This window comes from Platalea leucorodia, assembly GCF_965183815.1.
Source record: "Platalea leucorodia genome assembly, chromosome: 4".
NCBI classification, from domain to species: domain Eukaryota; kingdom Metazoa; phylum Chordata; class Aves; order Pelecaniformes; family Threskiornithidae; genus Platalea; species Platalea leucorodia.
Window position 1 is genome coordinate 36,243,298 of NC_138826.1, and position 16,925 is coordinate 36,260,222.

At 38.7% G+C, this 16,925-nt stretch overlaps 1 protein-coding gene across 1 annotated transcript in view; it reads right to left on the reverse strand.

Moving 5' to 3' along the window:
- CTNNA3 (catenin alpha 3) overlaps positions 1-16,925 on the reverse strand; it is a gene marked incomplete at both ends in the record, with an annotated part of 542,611 nt that overhangs the window by 54,921 nt on the left and 470,765 nt on the right. The window contains one exon of the mRNA XM_082309238.1: positions 8,991-9,172. Coding sequence (XP_082165364.1) covers positions 8,991-9,172 — 182 coding nt within the window. The remainder of the gene's footprint in view (positions 1-8,990; positions 9,173-16,925) is intronic.

The following is a 16,925-nucleotide window of genomic DNA, read 5'->3' on the forward strand; positions in this document are numbered from 1 at the left end:
AACTGACAGAAATCTGAGGGCTAGGAGGGGCCAGAAAAAGGCAAGGAAGTCAGTGGACTTCAGGGTGCAATGGAAAAGCTCCACAGTATTTCAGAAGCATCTGGCCACTGAAGGGAAACTAGCAGGATCATGGATAACTCTGAAGTGGAAAGGGACGCCAGGAAAGGTAAATCTAATAGTGAGTTATGGTGAGGAGCTTCATGGATAAACTTGAACAGGAATAGAATCCCTCTTCTCTCCTCATCTTTTTGTCCGATGGTCTTTTCAAATCCCAGTAACTACAGAACTGTCATCTTGACTTCCCATCTTCTTTTTAGATCCCCTCTCTTGCTTTCCCAAGCAAAGACAGAAGACCAGGGAGAGCAGATTAATTAAGGCTGAAGACTGTGGCTGTTACCAGGTGAGGAGACTTGCTAGATTGGGCAGCTGCACTTGCTCTTAACCAAGAGTACTACAGAGAGAAAATTTCAGGCTAAGCTGCAGTCCTTGGAAGTACTAGAGGTATAAGCAGAATTATATTTAGGCTTACTGTAAGGATAAAGGGGCACACCTTTTGGGGAATGACTTTGCTAGATTTATTTTTTTGTCTTGCTAATTTGTTTTGCTCTTCTTACTATTTTTCTAATACTAACTCTGATATTGATGCCATTTTATAAACAAATGTCAGGTATCAAGAGCAAACATTAGACATTTTCTGAACAGTTTGCTAAGAGCTGCACTTTAAAAAAAAAAAAAAAAGTGTTCATATGGCCCCATTTGGAATCTCAACAAACCTACAAAATAGGTAGGAGTAAAAAGCCCAGTGATTCTCATTTACTGTTTATACCACAGAAAACTGAAAGGGATTGTCATAGAGACTTCAACCAGGCACTATGAATCCTGAATCCATGGACTGCATGCCATTAGGGCATGCTGTGAAACAGCCTAGCAGAAATCAGTTACCAGAGCTAGTCTCTCCCTGGCATGTCTTTAAACTCACCACAGACAGGGCAGCAAGCTCTGTCTTGTATGTCCAAATCTCATCTGCGGACCTGGTAGTATCTTTCCTGTTGGCAAAGTGCTGTGAAAAACTTGCAGCGAAGACATCCTGCAGTTATTATGAAGGAACTTTCCTTGGTGAGAACAGTGAGGCTGTCCACTAAAACTGTTCTCAAGAAGTTCATGACAGACTTCCCTTTCTGCTTAAACCATTGACCCTATCTTGTTACTTTCTCAATATGAATTAAAAATTGCAGTGTTCTGATCCTAAGCATTGCTTGAATTAGATATACATTCGTTTATATGATTGAAAGAGGACCTGTGTCTGTTTATTGGTAAATACCCTCTTAATTATAAATCTGCTGTGGCAATGGGGGAAAAAAACCCCACAACTCCAGGATTTTTCTTGTACATTTTTAGCCAATCAGCAGAGAAATTGGAATATTTTCACCAGATTATTATTTAAACTATTATAGCAGATGAGGCAATTTCTTGTTATTTACCTCCACAGAAGACACGGCAAAAAGACAGAACTTTGACGTGTGATTGACCCATGTGATTAAATACATTTTTCCCATAAAATTAAAAGCTCTAACAACTTCTTAAACTTAGGCATTTTCAATCAGTGAATGTTCATGCTTTTGCACTGGGGAAAATATAATGTGACAGGACATGAGGAAGAAAAATTCAAATTCTGTAAGCATGCACATATGTTTACATATACCAAAATCCCTATTCTTTCACCATTCCATTTCTTTTACAGGTAATTCTGCCTGCTGTACATTCCAAAACATTGGTGGAGAATAAACTACTGTATAGCAGCATTGCTTCCTAAGGAGAATATATATATGCACACACACGTGTGTGTGTGTGTATCTCCCTAACCCAACGCTGTCTTTGGAGTAATTTCGTCCATACTTTTTCATGTGTTTAAAAACATAATTCATGCCTATATTTGAGATAAATATATAAATAAGCAGTTATTTCAAAAGCCCTTCAAGGTTTCCTACCAATAATGTAATTTGAAAATGATTAGAAAGCTTGGGAAAAAAAGTATTTTCTTATTGAGAGGAAAAATGAGTGCATTTGGGACACTGAATCAATGATGAATCCAAGCCTGTTTGTTAGCTACTTGATCAATTTCTGTAAAATACAGCTTTGAAAAATAGTAACTCTAGAAGTCAGAGGAGACCTTTGAATTAATTGCTTAAAAAATTGTAACCAGTCTTTCTTAAGACAACTCTGAGTCATAGATGCTGGCTGTACCCTAATGTAGTTGTTTATAAGTGCTTCAGAGTTCCTTGTTCCAAGAAACTGTGTTTTCTTTAATGTCAAATCTTTGTAAGTTCTCTTTTGTTTGGGGTGAACCAACTGGCTCATGGGACAAGATTTAAAACTAAAATACAGTGCACAGTATCTGCTTCCCAGATAGATCCTACGTCCCAAATCCAAATAGCTTCCTCTTACTCCCCTAAAAGTCTGCCTGTTCAGATGCCGGTTCTGTTCTTATCTTTCATTTAGGTACCACCCATCAATACAATAAAATAATGTCACATATAATGAAGTCTAAGCAGCAAGTTAAATTAATTGACTGCTCTATGTTTATATAGATCCTTTCCAGGAATTATGTTCACTTAAAAGCTCAATTTAAAGGAAGAAAACTCATTCATTGCTGAGACAGAAGCTATTCCTTTAAAATGGTATATTCCCACACAGCAGGACAGATCTGTCGCTGCTGGAAAAGTGGAAGCGCAAAACCAGAATGAACTACTGCCAGCAGGCATAAATTTTGGACTGAGTTTTCAAGTCAGTAATAGTCCTTGTACAGCTATGGCATTTCAGACATCAGACACCTAAGACTACAAAGGTGCTTAGGTGCAACTAAGTGAATATCACAGCACTTAAATACATCTTCAGCAATCCTCATATCACAACCACTGCACTGCTAGACAGCGGGACACCCTGTAAATGAGAGTTAAGTAATTCAGAATGGGATCTACACAAAACAAAATCCTCCTCATGAAGTCATCTAAGATGGACAATAGGAAAAACTATGGACAAAGAAATCCTTGTATCTCATCCTCACCCAGGGAACAGAAGCCTTTCAAAAGCTGAACCAAGAACTGAAATCCTGCTTTTCCTTCTCCATAACATAACTGGTCAACACTCACCACAGTGGCAGAATGTGAGCCGAGTGTGACTTCAGTGCATAGAAGTATAAATCCGTGTCTATTGCCACCTCTTACTAAGAAATGCCGTAACTGCTAGGCTACAGGGTACACCATGTGTGAGGACTATAGAAATTATGCCTTTGTGGAAAGGGGGAACCTAATATTCATATTCCTGTCCCCAAACTATCCAATGAATATTTAAAAGACAAATACATATGCGGCTTTTGGAACAGCAAATGGAATGCCTAAACACTAGCCAAGCAAACTCCTCTTTTGCACACAGATGTATCCACAGATGGTGTTGACGTATCTCCCACAATTCCCGATAATTTATAGCCTAATACTCTGGAAAGTGAAAAGTAAGTTTAAACCTCCTCTAGCCAAAGAAACCAAATGCCCTGCTATCTTGAATGAATCCCTAAGGTATCAGAAAACCAAACAAACCCTATTCTGTACAGTTCTGCACAGCAGGCATTCAAAGGAGATGTAGATACGCACTTTGGATAGACTCTGACCCAATAAGGTGCTCTGAAAATGCCTAGCCCCTTTGAACAGAGAAGTGACAAAGCAGCTCTCCTGCATATTCAGAGGAGGATGGTAAGTGACAGGCACAAGGGAACCGTCTCCCAGGCTTTGCTCAGTTCTGCATAAGGCCAGAGGGAGAAGTACGGGATTCTGGTCAACCACTGGGGAAGCCAGCAGAGCCAAGCCGAGATGGTGTTTCAAGAGAAAGACAGAAATGGGGCTGCAGCTACAGGCTGAAGACAGATAGAAAACATCAGCAGACCCACTGATAACCTCACTTGTTTCTCAGCTTCGCTGAATGCCTTTGCTGTTGAAGCCATGGAAATACAGGAACTATTTCACACTCCTTGTTCTTTTTGCCTTATTCACTGTAGCCTCCCCCCCCCAAGAAACTAAAACAACAATGCAGTTAAATTTCAGCAAAGTAAAATTCAGGAAAGAAACCTCTACGAAACTCTCATTTCTAGCAGCAACAACCTTCAGCAAACAGACAGAATAAAATTGGCAGGAACTTCATATGTTATCCCCAACAAGCAACAAGTCTGGTGGAGTCCAAACAGGAACACGGGACCACACTTTCAGCAGAGCAAATGCCTGTTATCCACTGCCTCCACCTCTGCCTGTCAGGGCCAAAGCTTACTACTGCAAATATGATGGTATTTTTACAGAATTTTTAACAGATTCCAGTAATCAATATAACCAGTTTTGCATAAACAGGCCTGATTATCATGTTCATACCACCAATCAGCAGCTGCTGCTAGCTGCTACAAAATTGCAACAACAGACTTCTGCTTTTGCTCAATTACTTTGCTCTTGCTCAATTACTTTTCCATCTGTCAAGTATAAGTTTTCTGTGACAATGATTTATAGGATGGCTCACCGCAACAAGGTTCATCATCAAGTTTTAGTAAGCTTATGTCACGTAGCACATACAAAGTTTAAAGCAAGCTGGAAAAATACGTGTTACATAAAATTACAGTAGCCTGGCCTAGTGTCTCTCTGCAGAGGACGTGCTCATGAATGTTCAGCAGGGTAAGAATTGTTTCAAATGAGGTTCTGCAGGTCCCTTCTGCCAAGACTCAGAAAAAGCAGAGACATCTGCCTCTATAATCAAATAAGGAAGCTAAGCCATAATAAGCTACTTCAGATGGTTACTCTTTAAACCAGTCCTAACTTCTGCTAAGCAATCGCTGATTATCACTGGCCTTCACTGAAGTCATCCTGAAGTATTTTTGTTAATCATCTGAGGCATACATATCAATACTTTATGCCATCATCATTCCCATTACCTTCTGTCTGAATAACGAGTTATTCTGATACCAACGTTAACTTGATTTTAGCTGAATATGTAACTGTGGCATAAATGTTGAGGATAATACACAATCACACTAAGATGCCAAGATGACCTCAAAAAACTAAAGCTTTGGAAAGCACTCACTGAGATTAAATAAAAACGAATGCAAGGTAATACATTTGAAGGAAAACAGAGATCAGCTTAAGTAACAAGTGACTCAAATACAGAAATTTACCATTTGCCTGAGTAGCTTCTGATGTAACAAATACAAAATGTCAGAATCTTTTATTTCTTTTGTGTCCAAGAACTTGGAATTGCAGACTGGAGAGATCAAACCCCGAGGTGAGCTGGTGTTTGCTGTGACCTCTGCACTACTCATCCCCAGATTTTCACGGAGAAGGAAGTGAGAAAGCCAGCTGGGTTCCTCAGCACTTAACTCCCACCTTTGATAGAACAACAATAAGAGGAAGGGGAAGATCCACAAGAGTTCACCTATTGTTTAGACAGATACAAACTTTCACTTTACAAGACTTTGGCACTGTTAAAGCAGAAACAAAACTTGAAAACATATTACTGATGGACTTATTCAAAACCAGATTTCTAAAGATGTGAGGTGAAGCTATGTAAGATACAAAAGTATCTTGTAAAACGATTATTGTATATACAGTTTTATAGGGTGACTTTGGTTTCTGTTACTAACAGTCCTAGAAACTGAACAAAAGACTTGGTAGGACAGTCCTACCCCCAAGAAATTACAACTTCAGCATCAAACACATAATACAGGAGTATATATTTTTATATACTTGCATATCTCAAATTATAGTCTAAAAAAATCTATGAAGAAAAAAGATTAGTACAGTTCCTAAAATTTGGAAGACAATAATAAAAATCCATCTTCCAATAATGTAGTTCTCTACCATACTCTGAAGTAAAGACTAGGATTTCTGCTCTCTCTGCCCAATAGATTTTAATTTTACCTTCAGTTAAGTTATTAGAAGGAAAATATTGGCCCGCTGTTAAACAGGAGAGGTGAATTAGTCACCAACAACGCCAAAAAGGCAGAGGTTCTCAGCACTTTCTTCACCTCTGTCTTTACCAGCACTGTCGGGCCTCAGGCCTTGGGAACAAAAATCCAGGTTGATGCAAGCACAGACCCACCATCAGTGAAGGAAGAGTTGGTATGTGAACTATTACAGGAGCTTGACCCCTAGAAATTGATGGGCTGTGACAATATCCACCCAAGGGTGTTAAGAGAGCTGGCTGACGTCATTAGGAGGCCACTCTCCATAACCTTTGAGAAGTTGTGGAGACTGGGAAACATCCCAGAAGACTGGAAGAAGGCTAATGTCACCCCCATCTACAAGAAGGGCTTAAAGGAGGATCCAGGAAATTATAGGCCCATCAGTCTTACTTCAGTCCCTGGGAGAGTTATGGAACAAATCCTCCTGGGGGCTATCACAAGTCAAATGAAGCATGTGACTGGGAAAAGCCAGCATGGATTCACCAAAGGCAAATCATACTTGGCAAACCCGATCGCCTTCTGCAACAAAGCAACCTGCTCATTTGATGCAGGGTGAGCAGTGGACATCGTCTACTTGGATTTCTCCCAAGGGTTTCAATACAGTTTCCCACAGCCTCCTCCTAGAGAAACTGATGCGTTACAGTCTAGATAAGTGGTCTGTGCGGTGGGTGGGGAACTGGCTGACAGGCCACACGCAGAAGGTGGTAGTAAATAGCTCCTTTTCAAGTCACAAGTGGAGTCCCACAGGGACTGATATTGGGCCCAAATGCTGTTTAATATCTTCATAAGTGATCTGGATGATGGGATCTAATGCACTCTGATGAAGTTTGCTGATGATACCAAACTGAGTGGGGAAGCAGACACTTTGGAAGGGAGAGCCCCCCTGCAGGAAGACCTGGATAGGCTGGAAGAGTCAGCTAAGAAGAACCTTATGAAGTTCAAAAAAGACAAGTGTAAGGTCTTACACTTGGGAAAACGTAATCCAGGAGTGCAGCACAGGCTGGGAACTACCCAGCTGGGAGCAGCTCTATGGAAAGGGACCCAGCAGTCCTGGTGGATAACAAGCTCAATATGAGACAACAGTGTGCTGCGGCGGCGAAGAAAGCCAACAGGATGCTGGGTTGCATCAACAAGGGCATCGCCAGCAGGAATAAAGAAGTCATTATCCCACTCTACTCAGCACTTGTCAGGCCACCCCTGGAATACTGTGTACAGTTTTGGTCCCCGCTACGCAAAAAAGATGTGGACAGGCTGGAGGGGCTCCAGAGAAGGGCCACAAAGATGATCAAAGGACTGGGAAGTGTGCCATATGAGGAGAGGCTGAGAGAGCTGGGTTTGTTCAGCCTTGCAAAAAGAAGGCTTAAGAGAGACCTTCTCACCATGTTCCAGTATTTAAAGGGTGGCTACAAAGAAGATGGAGACTCCCTTTTTACAAGGAGCCACATAGAAAACATGAGGGATAATGGGTACAAGTTACTCCTGGGGAGATTCCAATTGGACACAAGAGGAAAATTTTTTTACAATGAGAAACATCAGTGATTGGAATAATCTCTCCATAGACACGGTGGATTCCCCGACATTGGACACTTTTAAGATTCGGCTGGACAGGGTGCTGGGCCACCTTGTCTAGACTGTGCTTTTGCCAAGAAAGGTTGGACCAGATGATCCTTGAGGTCCCTTCCAACCTGGTTTTCTATGATTTTACCGGAGTCATTTCAGAGTTCTCCGTGGACTCTGGATATCAGCAACACTGGACAAGAGCTGCTCTTCAACTTAAAACTGCAGATTATGCTGCGTTCAACTAGGAGCCACAGATGCAAAACTAAGACTGTGAACTGGCCTTGTTAATCTTGATTAATCTAAAGCTAATAATTTGGTGAGGAAGGTGACTTTAATTGTAAAGACTGACTTTATGGCACAGCATGTTCGTTTTCAAAGGTCTCAATACAAATCATATACTCTTTAAAAAGAATAAAAGGGTTGCAGAGTTCAACATGCAGGTCTTTAAATTTCTCTCACATGAGGGTGACTTTGAAAAGTGCTAGCACGATAAAATGGAACAACTGTCTTCCCCAGAACAGGCCTAAGCCAGACCCCAGCTTTGTTAGCTGGTTCAGCTCTATGCAACTCTGCTTAATGTACACTCCTGAAGAATTTGTCCAAGAGGCTTAGATTTTTCTTTGTATCTTGCATGAAAGGACTTATTTTGAGAGACATGAAGTGTCTTGCAAGAGTGGTTGTGTTTTAAGGCTTCACTTACCGATCAGCAACTATTTTATTAGTAACCAGTTGGAAAAAAACCCAAACAACAGTACCTCCCTTTGGTACAATTAATTTGATGATGTTTACTGAACATTTATTCCGTGCATGGCAGGAAAAGCTCCTGAACTTAAGATTGTTTCCTGTATACAAGTATCATAGAACATATACATACTGACAGCAGAGAGAAATGCCAGCTTTGAAAGCTATCTGCTACAGGACACTTTATTCTTTAAAACTACATATAGCAGCATGATACAGTTCTGATGAAAGCAACAGCAAGTAATGTGATATTAAATATGCATGAGTCTGAATGTGTACTGGCAGACATATGCTCTGTACAACATGTTTTATGCTTGACAGCATGGTATGGTACAAGTAGAAAGAACCAACAGGTGAGACAGAGCTATGCCTTAGAATTAAGATTTTGTTACTTTTTCCCTTTCATTAAGAGCAGAAATAAAGCGCTAAAAATGTGCAAAAACCCCAACCAACCAAATGAATAAAAGGGGACAAGAAAAAAAAATAAAATAAGGACAAGCATAGTTTAAAACTTCAAACCTCCCTTCCAACATTTCAGTACTACTAGCTAGTGTGGTAAAGCTAACTACATTAGCTTAGCCACTCGATTTTGTAAAGACGCTGTCACCTGACATTAAAAACTCCGTATTTCCTGCCATACCAATAATACAATGGCCTCCAACGTTTATAAATAATGAAGACCCTTTTTTTGCGTAATTACCTTGTGAAGTCAGTCATCTCCATCATAATCACACACATCCTCTTGGCCAAAACAATGATGTCATTGCTGGTATCGTCCCATATTTCAATTTCTGCATCAAGCTTACTCTTGACTTTTTTGAAGTCAGCCACTTGCTCAGCTATCTTTTCCTTTTCAGCCTCTGGCAGTTGAGTCATCTTTGCCTGAAACACAAAATAATTTGATTTGCAAAACGTCCATGTAAGAGTGTTTTTCCTTTTTTTAAACAAAATCACTGGATATTATTAAATATACAGTTTAAACACTCTGTGGCCTGAGCCAACTGTTCCGGCCTGAGCACTTCTGAATTTCAAAATCTGTATGCTATCATTGGGTTGGGCCAAATAAATTACCTCAGTATAATGGGGACAGTGGTGTCCATGAAACCATTAATATTAATGTAGTGAGAGAAAGAAGACTAAATTCTTCCAAAGAGCCTTTATGAAATATGACTGATAGGTTTTCCTTTTTCTTAGGGATGAAGGAGCCTAAGTGTTTTTAAGTATGCAAGTTACAAAATGCAATATTCTTTCAGGTAGCAAAGAACAAAGGAAAAGGTTTAATTGTCCTAAAACTTCCAGGTATGCTTGCCCTCTCTCCTGAGAAGGTTCTACAGTATCATTTTAAGAACTGAGAAAGACTTAACAGTTCAAATATGCACCTTCTGTCTTCGAGGAAGATAGATTAACATGTCAGAAATCAGTATGTGAATAAGGTTACCAAAAAAGTCTTTTGAATGCCAACAGGAAAACATCCAATATTCAAATCAAGCCACAGCCAAACTGGGCTCCAGCAGGACACAGCTCTATACTTGGCTGCGGCTCTAGACTGGACTGTTTGCAAACATTCCGCCAGTTAAAACTGTTTCAAATAAAGGTTTAGTATAGCTAGAAAAGTAGCGTGTTTTGTGCAAGTTCAGACTATGGAATCAGAACATTCAACCTACACTGAATGCATGTATTCTTCCTGTATTTAAGCGTTAGTGAAGTATTTAATATATAAAGAGTGAAACAAATTCTGAAAATGCAGCATGGTGAGAGAAATATTTTACTTAATATCCTTCTTCATGAGCAAGATTATCAGTCTACTCCAGACAAGGGTCAGATACACTTCCTGTGTCAGAAACAGGCCAGGCAGCAGACAGAGGCTAAGATGTGGGCTACGTGGCCATATAGTAGCCCTGGCCCTTCATGATACCTTCTACCACAGGAAGTGAGGAGACCTTTTGGCCTGTTGGTCTTGATGGCTCTACTGCCATAATGGTTTTTATCTATCACATTCTCTGTGAAGTGGTCCATCTTTTGCACTGCAGGCCATCAGGAACTTACAGTTACATACAGCAACTATTAACATACTGTAATTATGCTGCAATTAAACAATAAATATTTTGTGACTTATTCTTGTTTATAAAACATCTACCATCCATAAAAAGGAAAGTTAAGGCAGTGGGTGAATTACTTATAATTAGTACAATGGATAAGCAGTTTAATATGTAATGGTATGTTTTGCAAGCCATGCCATTTCAGGGATTTTATTTATGCTTGAATCACTCTGTCACAAGGTTAATTTTCCCATTTGTATGAATTACTGGAAATTACAGGTCTCCCAAAGTATAACCATATTACAACTGCAGTCACAGAATTAGAAAGTGTAACTATATTAAGTAATACTTTTCCTGTTTTGTTAAAAAAAAACCCCAAACTAGAACAGACCAGAGAAGACCAAGACATGTTTTCCTCATGCTTGTAGGATAAGCTTGCTGAAACAGGTATGAAACAGACAAAAATAAGAGTTGGGCTACAGAGTCAAGAGAACTGAAGTAGACCTTTTTATAATCTAATACATATTTGCTGATCGGTGGACGCTTATGGTTATTTCCTAGCCCCCAGCTTCAATACTGTTTTGAGTTCAAGAATGCAGGCCTAGAGCTGGAAATCACAAGAAAGATGAAATCTGAATGAGGGAACTGTGACATACAGTATCCTGCTATGTGCCAACAATGAGTTTCAGGGAGTGAGACACTCTCCACTGGAACAAAGGGGCAAAGGAAACTGCAATTCTGACCTTGATTTTTTCTTCATTTCCCTCATACTGCTTTAAAACCATGTACAGCAACAAAATAAAACAACTGTATACACAGCCTTTTAAGCGCAGATATGATTTTCTATCAAAACAGACAACATAATGGTAAATGTGAAATAAAGATCTAAATTGAATGACTGCTATTACATGAGTGCAGGTTTATTTTGTCCACCAGGAAGAAACTATTTTTTCATTACTTCTAAGACAAAATGTTTTTAATTGCAGTAGCAGATAACAGAGTTAAAACTACGTGAGAGAAGTAGTTATATTGTTGATAGTTTTCTTTCTTCTATTACAAAACCCCCAGTATATATTTTTTCCTTTAATTTCCTTGAATTAACTCTTCAGAAGGCTATTTATCCCTGGTAGCTGGGAGTCTCCAGCACTGGGGTTATCTGCATTGTCCCATTTGCCACCTGATTTACCATGCAAGATTGGCGTTTCTTTTCATTTCAGCCCCTTCCAAATTTCAGTCAATTTGCTATCACAGATACCGAAATTTTAAGGTCAGAACAAATTGTCCATATAATGATACAAATAGAGGACACATAGGGAGCAACTACTTGGTGAAGATTTTGATTCTTCTCTCACTGCTGTATTACTCACCACTGAGATCCCAACCCAAAGAACTGGCCTTTCGCCTACCTTTGTCCCTGGCTACACTCTAAGGAATTGACTTTCATATAAACTTACGATTATTCTCTCCAAGTCTTAGACTGACATGCATTTTTTCTTTCCTGATCCCCTAAAATAAATGACGGGCCAGATCCACACCACCAAAATTCTTACCACTTACAGGGAGGAAGGAAGGAAAGAAAAGCCACAAGAAGCACAACACATTCAAACAACTGTTTGTGTTATCGAAAACTCCTGTCTGAGACAGAGGTGAGCCAGATATCCTTTCCAAAGGGAAGAACCTCCCTTTGAAAATTATTTAACACTTCCTGCTTTGTAGGTTGTAGTGTGCCATGTCACTATAGAGAAGAAAGAGACAAAAACTCTTGTTTTTCTACAATTTTGTACATTTCAAAGAAAACAAGCCCCGCTCTCCCGACGGAGCACATGAAAAACTTTTCAGAGCTCTTACAAACAAGAATACAAAATAACATGCTCTTCACATAGTGTAGTTATAAGATAATGGCATAGATTCAAAAAGACCTGATTCATGTCCCTGCTTTGCCTTAGTTGAGAGCTAAGCTCTTCATTCCACCACAGACTCGGCAGCGACAAGAAGCCATCTCACCTATGTTCTTGTTCCCCTGCTGCAGTCAGCTGAACATTTGGTGGAAGTGAACAAGCTCTCTCCAAATCACTCAAAGGACAGGAATAGACTTCAATCTAACTCTTTTATGACAGTTCCAATTGTGACATTTCCTTGTTTTTTCTTGAACTAACTTTGTAGATCACTGTCATAAAATATGTGCACATCAGCTGAGCCTATTTTATCATGAAGGTGAGCATAAGATATGCACTTATAAAGACTATTATACAGATGTGTTTTGAATGCCAATATAGAAGTCCTTTTCTTGAATATGGCACAGAGTTAAGAGTGATTCTGTTAAAATGAGTAAAATGTGTCCACTACCTTTTACAAAACATACTACTGTTTCTACAGAGTGAATAATTGTTCAAGTTTGGATAAAGAGGTGAAAGAGAGAATGGTGGATATTCAGCAATTCATGGCAAAGTGAATACACAGGCTGTTCCCTAGAGATGAACTGTGTGGGTGTGTGCTACTGACAGTTGGGAGAAGCTGGATTTCTTTTGTCAGGTTTACTATCTGCTGTCATCAGTTCTCTTCTTCCAATTTTAAGAATTGTAGCATGCCTGCTGAAGGCCAGCATTCTTTGAACAAGTTCAGAGAGTGCCTCATTTGTGCTGCCATGTCAGTTCCTGTATATTTTTAGATACAATATAATTGGATAAAGAGGTAAAGCTATCAGGAGAGAACACCAAAAGAACAAGCTGTTTAATGCCATTTTTGCATCAGCCTTCACTAAAAAGGCTGACTTAGATGAGGCAATTGTGTCATATTAAATCTAATTTCTCTCTGTCCCAGGGTAACAGGCCTATAGATGAAAAAGCAACATGTCATGAATCTGGGCTTCACCAGGGTTTTCTCACTGGTTCTCATGTTATCCTCATAAATAATCTAGGGAAATATGATCTAGATGTAATTGCCACTGGGTGGCTGTGATACTGGTTAGAAAACTGCTCACAGAATACTTATCAAGAATGCGTGCCAAACCAGAGGGATCTATCAGGCGAAATTCTGAAGGGACCTGCCTGGACTCTGGCATTATTCAGTATTTTCACTAATGGCGTGGATGACAGAACCACGAGTACACATCACACATCTGCAGTGTTAAGAGGCCTGGTTTGACATGTAAAAGTCCTGGTTTACAATTTAAAGCGATTTTGAGAAATTTGAGAACTGATCTGAAAAAATAACAGGATGTATTTCAGCCGAGACATGTACACGGTTTTACACCTAAGAAAAATCACCAATATGCACACAGAACTGAGACGCAAGCGGTTATCAGCGATTCTGTGGGTGAGGATTTGTAGTTGATCAAAATGTACTCTTGGCAAAAGGGCAAATGTCATACAAAACTCATTCTAAAGTATGCATACAGAAGAATATAGTGTAAACCTTACACTAGTGCTTGTTGTTGAGACCACAGCTGGCATAATGCATTTAACAATATGAATAGTCTGGCCACAAAACTCAAGAAGTCATTAACCAGCTGAAGATCATCCAGAGGAGAGAAAAACAGAGCAAAAAGACATACAGAAAGCACTGTCTTAAAGGATAAACAGAGGGTATTGGAGTTATTTAATATGGAGTTTAGAAAACAGAGAGGACATGGAACAAGGATCTACAAGTACAAAATAAAATTACATACACAAAAAAGGAAAGCTCAGATCCTGTGTGTCCATTGCAGATGAGACTAACATGCTTAATTGCAACATATGAGGTATAAAGAAAAAACTTTCCAGTAAACAATCAATTTCAGTAATGAGCTAAATAGAGACAGCAATGCAACTGCTCTTATATATGTACGTGTCAGGAAGAGGTATATTTATTCTACCTTGGGACAAATGGATGGATTAGCTTACTTCTTGGCATTCTTTCCAGTCCTACTTTGTAATAGTATATAGTATTATACTGCTACAACCTTGAGTCCTCCATTAACTTCATCTCTTCCCCTTACTGAAATTGGGGTAACTTAAGAATTAGCAAGGAAATTAAACACTTTTTATAGATCGTGACTCCTGACAAGGAATCTTTTACCATGTATTAAATGTCAAAATTATTGTTAGTAGAACCTACTCGAAATTACAGTAGTTATTTGCATCATGCTTGAATTCTTATAATCAGAATTTCAAGGTTCTGTGTGGCTTTGATAGAAACTAAATTTACAAAATACTTTAAACTTGGCTTTTTATTAACAAAATAGTACATTTCCTGTTAATGTATACCAGCATTTACATTAACCTAGGAACTTAGATGTAAAGTACTTCTTACTTGAGTAAGAATAGCTGATTCATTTGACTTCCCTTCAAATAGCTTCCCTTCAAATAGCTGATTCAAATTGACTTCCCTTCAAAGTATTGTCTTCTGCAAGTATCAATAGGTGTTCTTGGTGTTTGCTTTTATATGTATTCTCTCTTCTTGGACAGTTTAGTAAGACTTTTATATGGCTATAATTTCAAGGCCAAATATATTTTTAGACATATATTAATGACTGTTGTATTTAAGATGTAATACAACTAAAACAATAAAGTAATTCAGCCTGGATTTTCTCATTCACAACATAATACACGCTGAGTCAACTCTTCATCAGCCATGAATTGTTGTGCAAACATAGTATGCAACAAATCTGTATAAAAGATCTTATTCTCAGGCGCTTTTGTCTATGTTTTCACAAAACAGTCTGCAGAACTCTGAGATAAAATGTGAGTGCGTGGTTGACTGAAAGCATTTCTGTTCTTGTCATCTGTAAGTGGATTATGTATGAGCTAAAACATTTCACCTCTTCTTCAGTATGAACACCTAACCTGTAGCAATGACTTTAAAATTAAGCTAAGCTGATCTCTTCACTAATTTAGTAACTTTAAACACTTAAATTTTCTCCTATCATCAGAATGCACATTGTCTTCTAAATCTGAAAATTAACTGGGCAAATACTTACTTGACCTTCTCTTCAATGCAAAATCACACGATAATAAGCCACTAACTACCTCAGTGGAATTACACTGGTCATGATGGCATAAATTTCCTCAAGCAAAATTACTGTGTGATAAGCTTGCAGACTACACTAATTAGACACAAGAACCAGAGGAAGGTCTAACTTGCAGCTGAGAAAAACTGTGTTAGTCCTTGGATCCACAAGCAGTACCTGTTTTTATAGCAGCTAAGGATTTAGTCCTAAAGATCATCTTCAGGGATACAGAACCACCCTACAAATAATAATCAGTATTTCTATCCAGTTTAATTACTGAGATATCCCACAGCACATTGCCCAAGTTAACCTGCATCCCATGGTGTGGGACGGTGCCATAAGCACTATCATATTCATCTTAAAGATATGGAATTATCTGAGGGAAAGATCAACGAAGTAACATTTCCAAGATTACCTATATACTTGCAGAGTCAGGAACATGAATACAAGGTCAAATCTCACCCTGCCATCTCACCACTAATCTATACTCTCTATACAGAGAGAGAGATTCTGAAGAAGTTATAATTAATAAGATAGGAATTTTTCCTACATAAGGAAAATGAGATTTGCTAGTTAAAATGTAGTCTTTGTTACAAGTGGCATATGCACATCACATCTGGTTTTACATGCTGTGATATGTTTTTATGTTGTGATAAAAACAGAAAGAGAAAAGGTGCTTTCATAGGCACTAATTCCCTGTTGGAGCAGTGAAAGATGTGACATAGGAGAAAATACGACACTCTTGACAAAGCAAGAGGAATCCAGAGTGCTGTTATGCAGATCTAGTAACAAGACAGGTATGTATAAATAAAATTGAATTACTGTAGTGGAAGTGCCCAAGAGAAAGAACTCAAGGAGGAAAAAAAGTTCTTCTGCAATCTTGCCATACCACTTCTGGAACACAGACACTCTTGGTATTACCACTGCACGCAAAAGCCTCACAATAGCACAGGAAATCTGCTGCAGAGGACAAAAGAAAAGACGATCCCTGTCTAAACCTTAAAATCTATCTTCCTTATACAGATTCTTCACATTGCTAAATAAGCTCTAGGTATAAATCTTCAAATATCAAGATCAAATAGCACTCCAAACAAAGAGGCCTTAAATCATTGTTCACATTTGCTGCAGCAGCAAACAAATTTGTTCAAACATTTGTTTAAAAAAAAAAATTAAGTTAAAGGGGTATGTTTCTAATTCAGTCAAACCTATAATTTTCGATAAATTTTCTGGGTACTGTGCCATTTATAGCCCTGATACCATAGTCAGAAAACTACGAAAACTGTTCCCAAGTAAAGATACAGAAACAGGCTTTAAGTAATGACTGCTATCTAAATCCTCTAAGAAGGAACATTTACAGTAATTGTATTATTTTTGGGAGAAATGCAAGAAAAAATAGAAATGTACATCCTATACTGTTAAAACACTCTTTTATGCATTACGTATTTTTATGTATTAACCATAGTTTATCTATAAATAACTCTCCCTTCCACCTCTGCACCAAATTCACTGACAGTGCAGATTATATCTTGTGTTTGTAGTACAAGGAAAAGCGTACCCCAGAGATCTCTCTCCACAGCAATAACCTATTCCTCTGATTCTTGATAGCCAG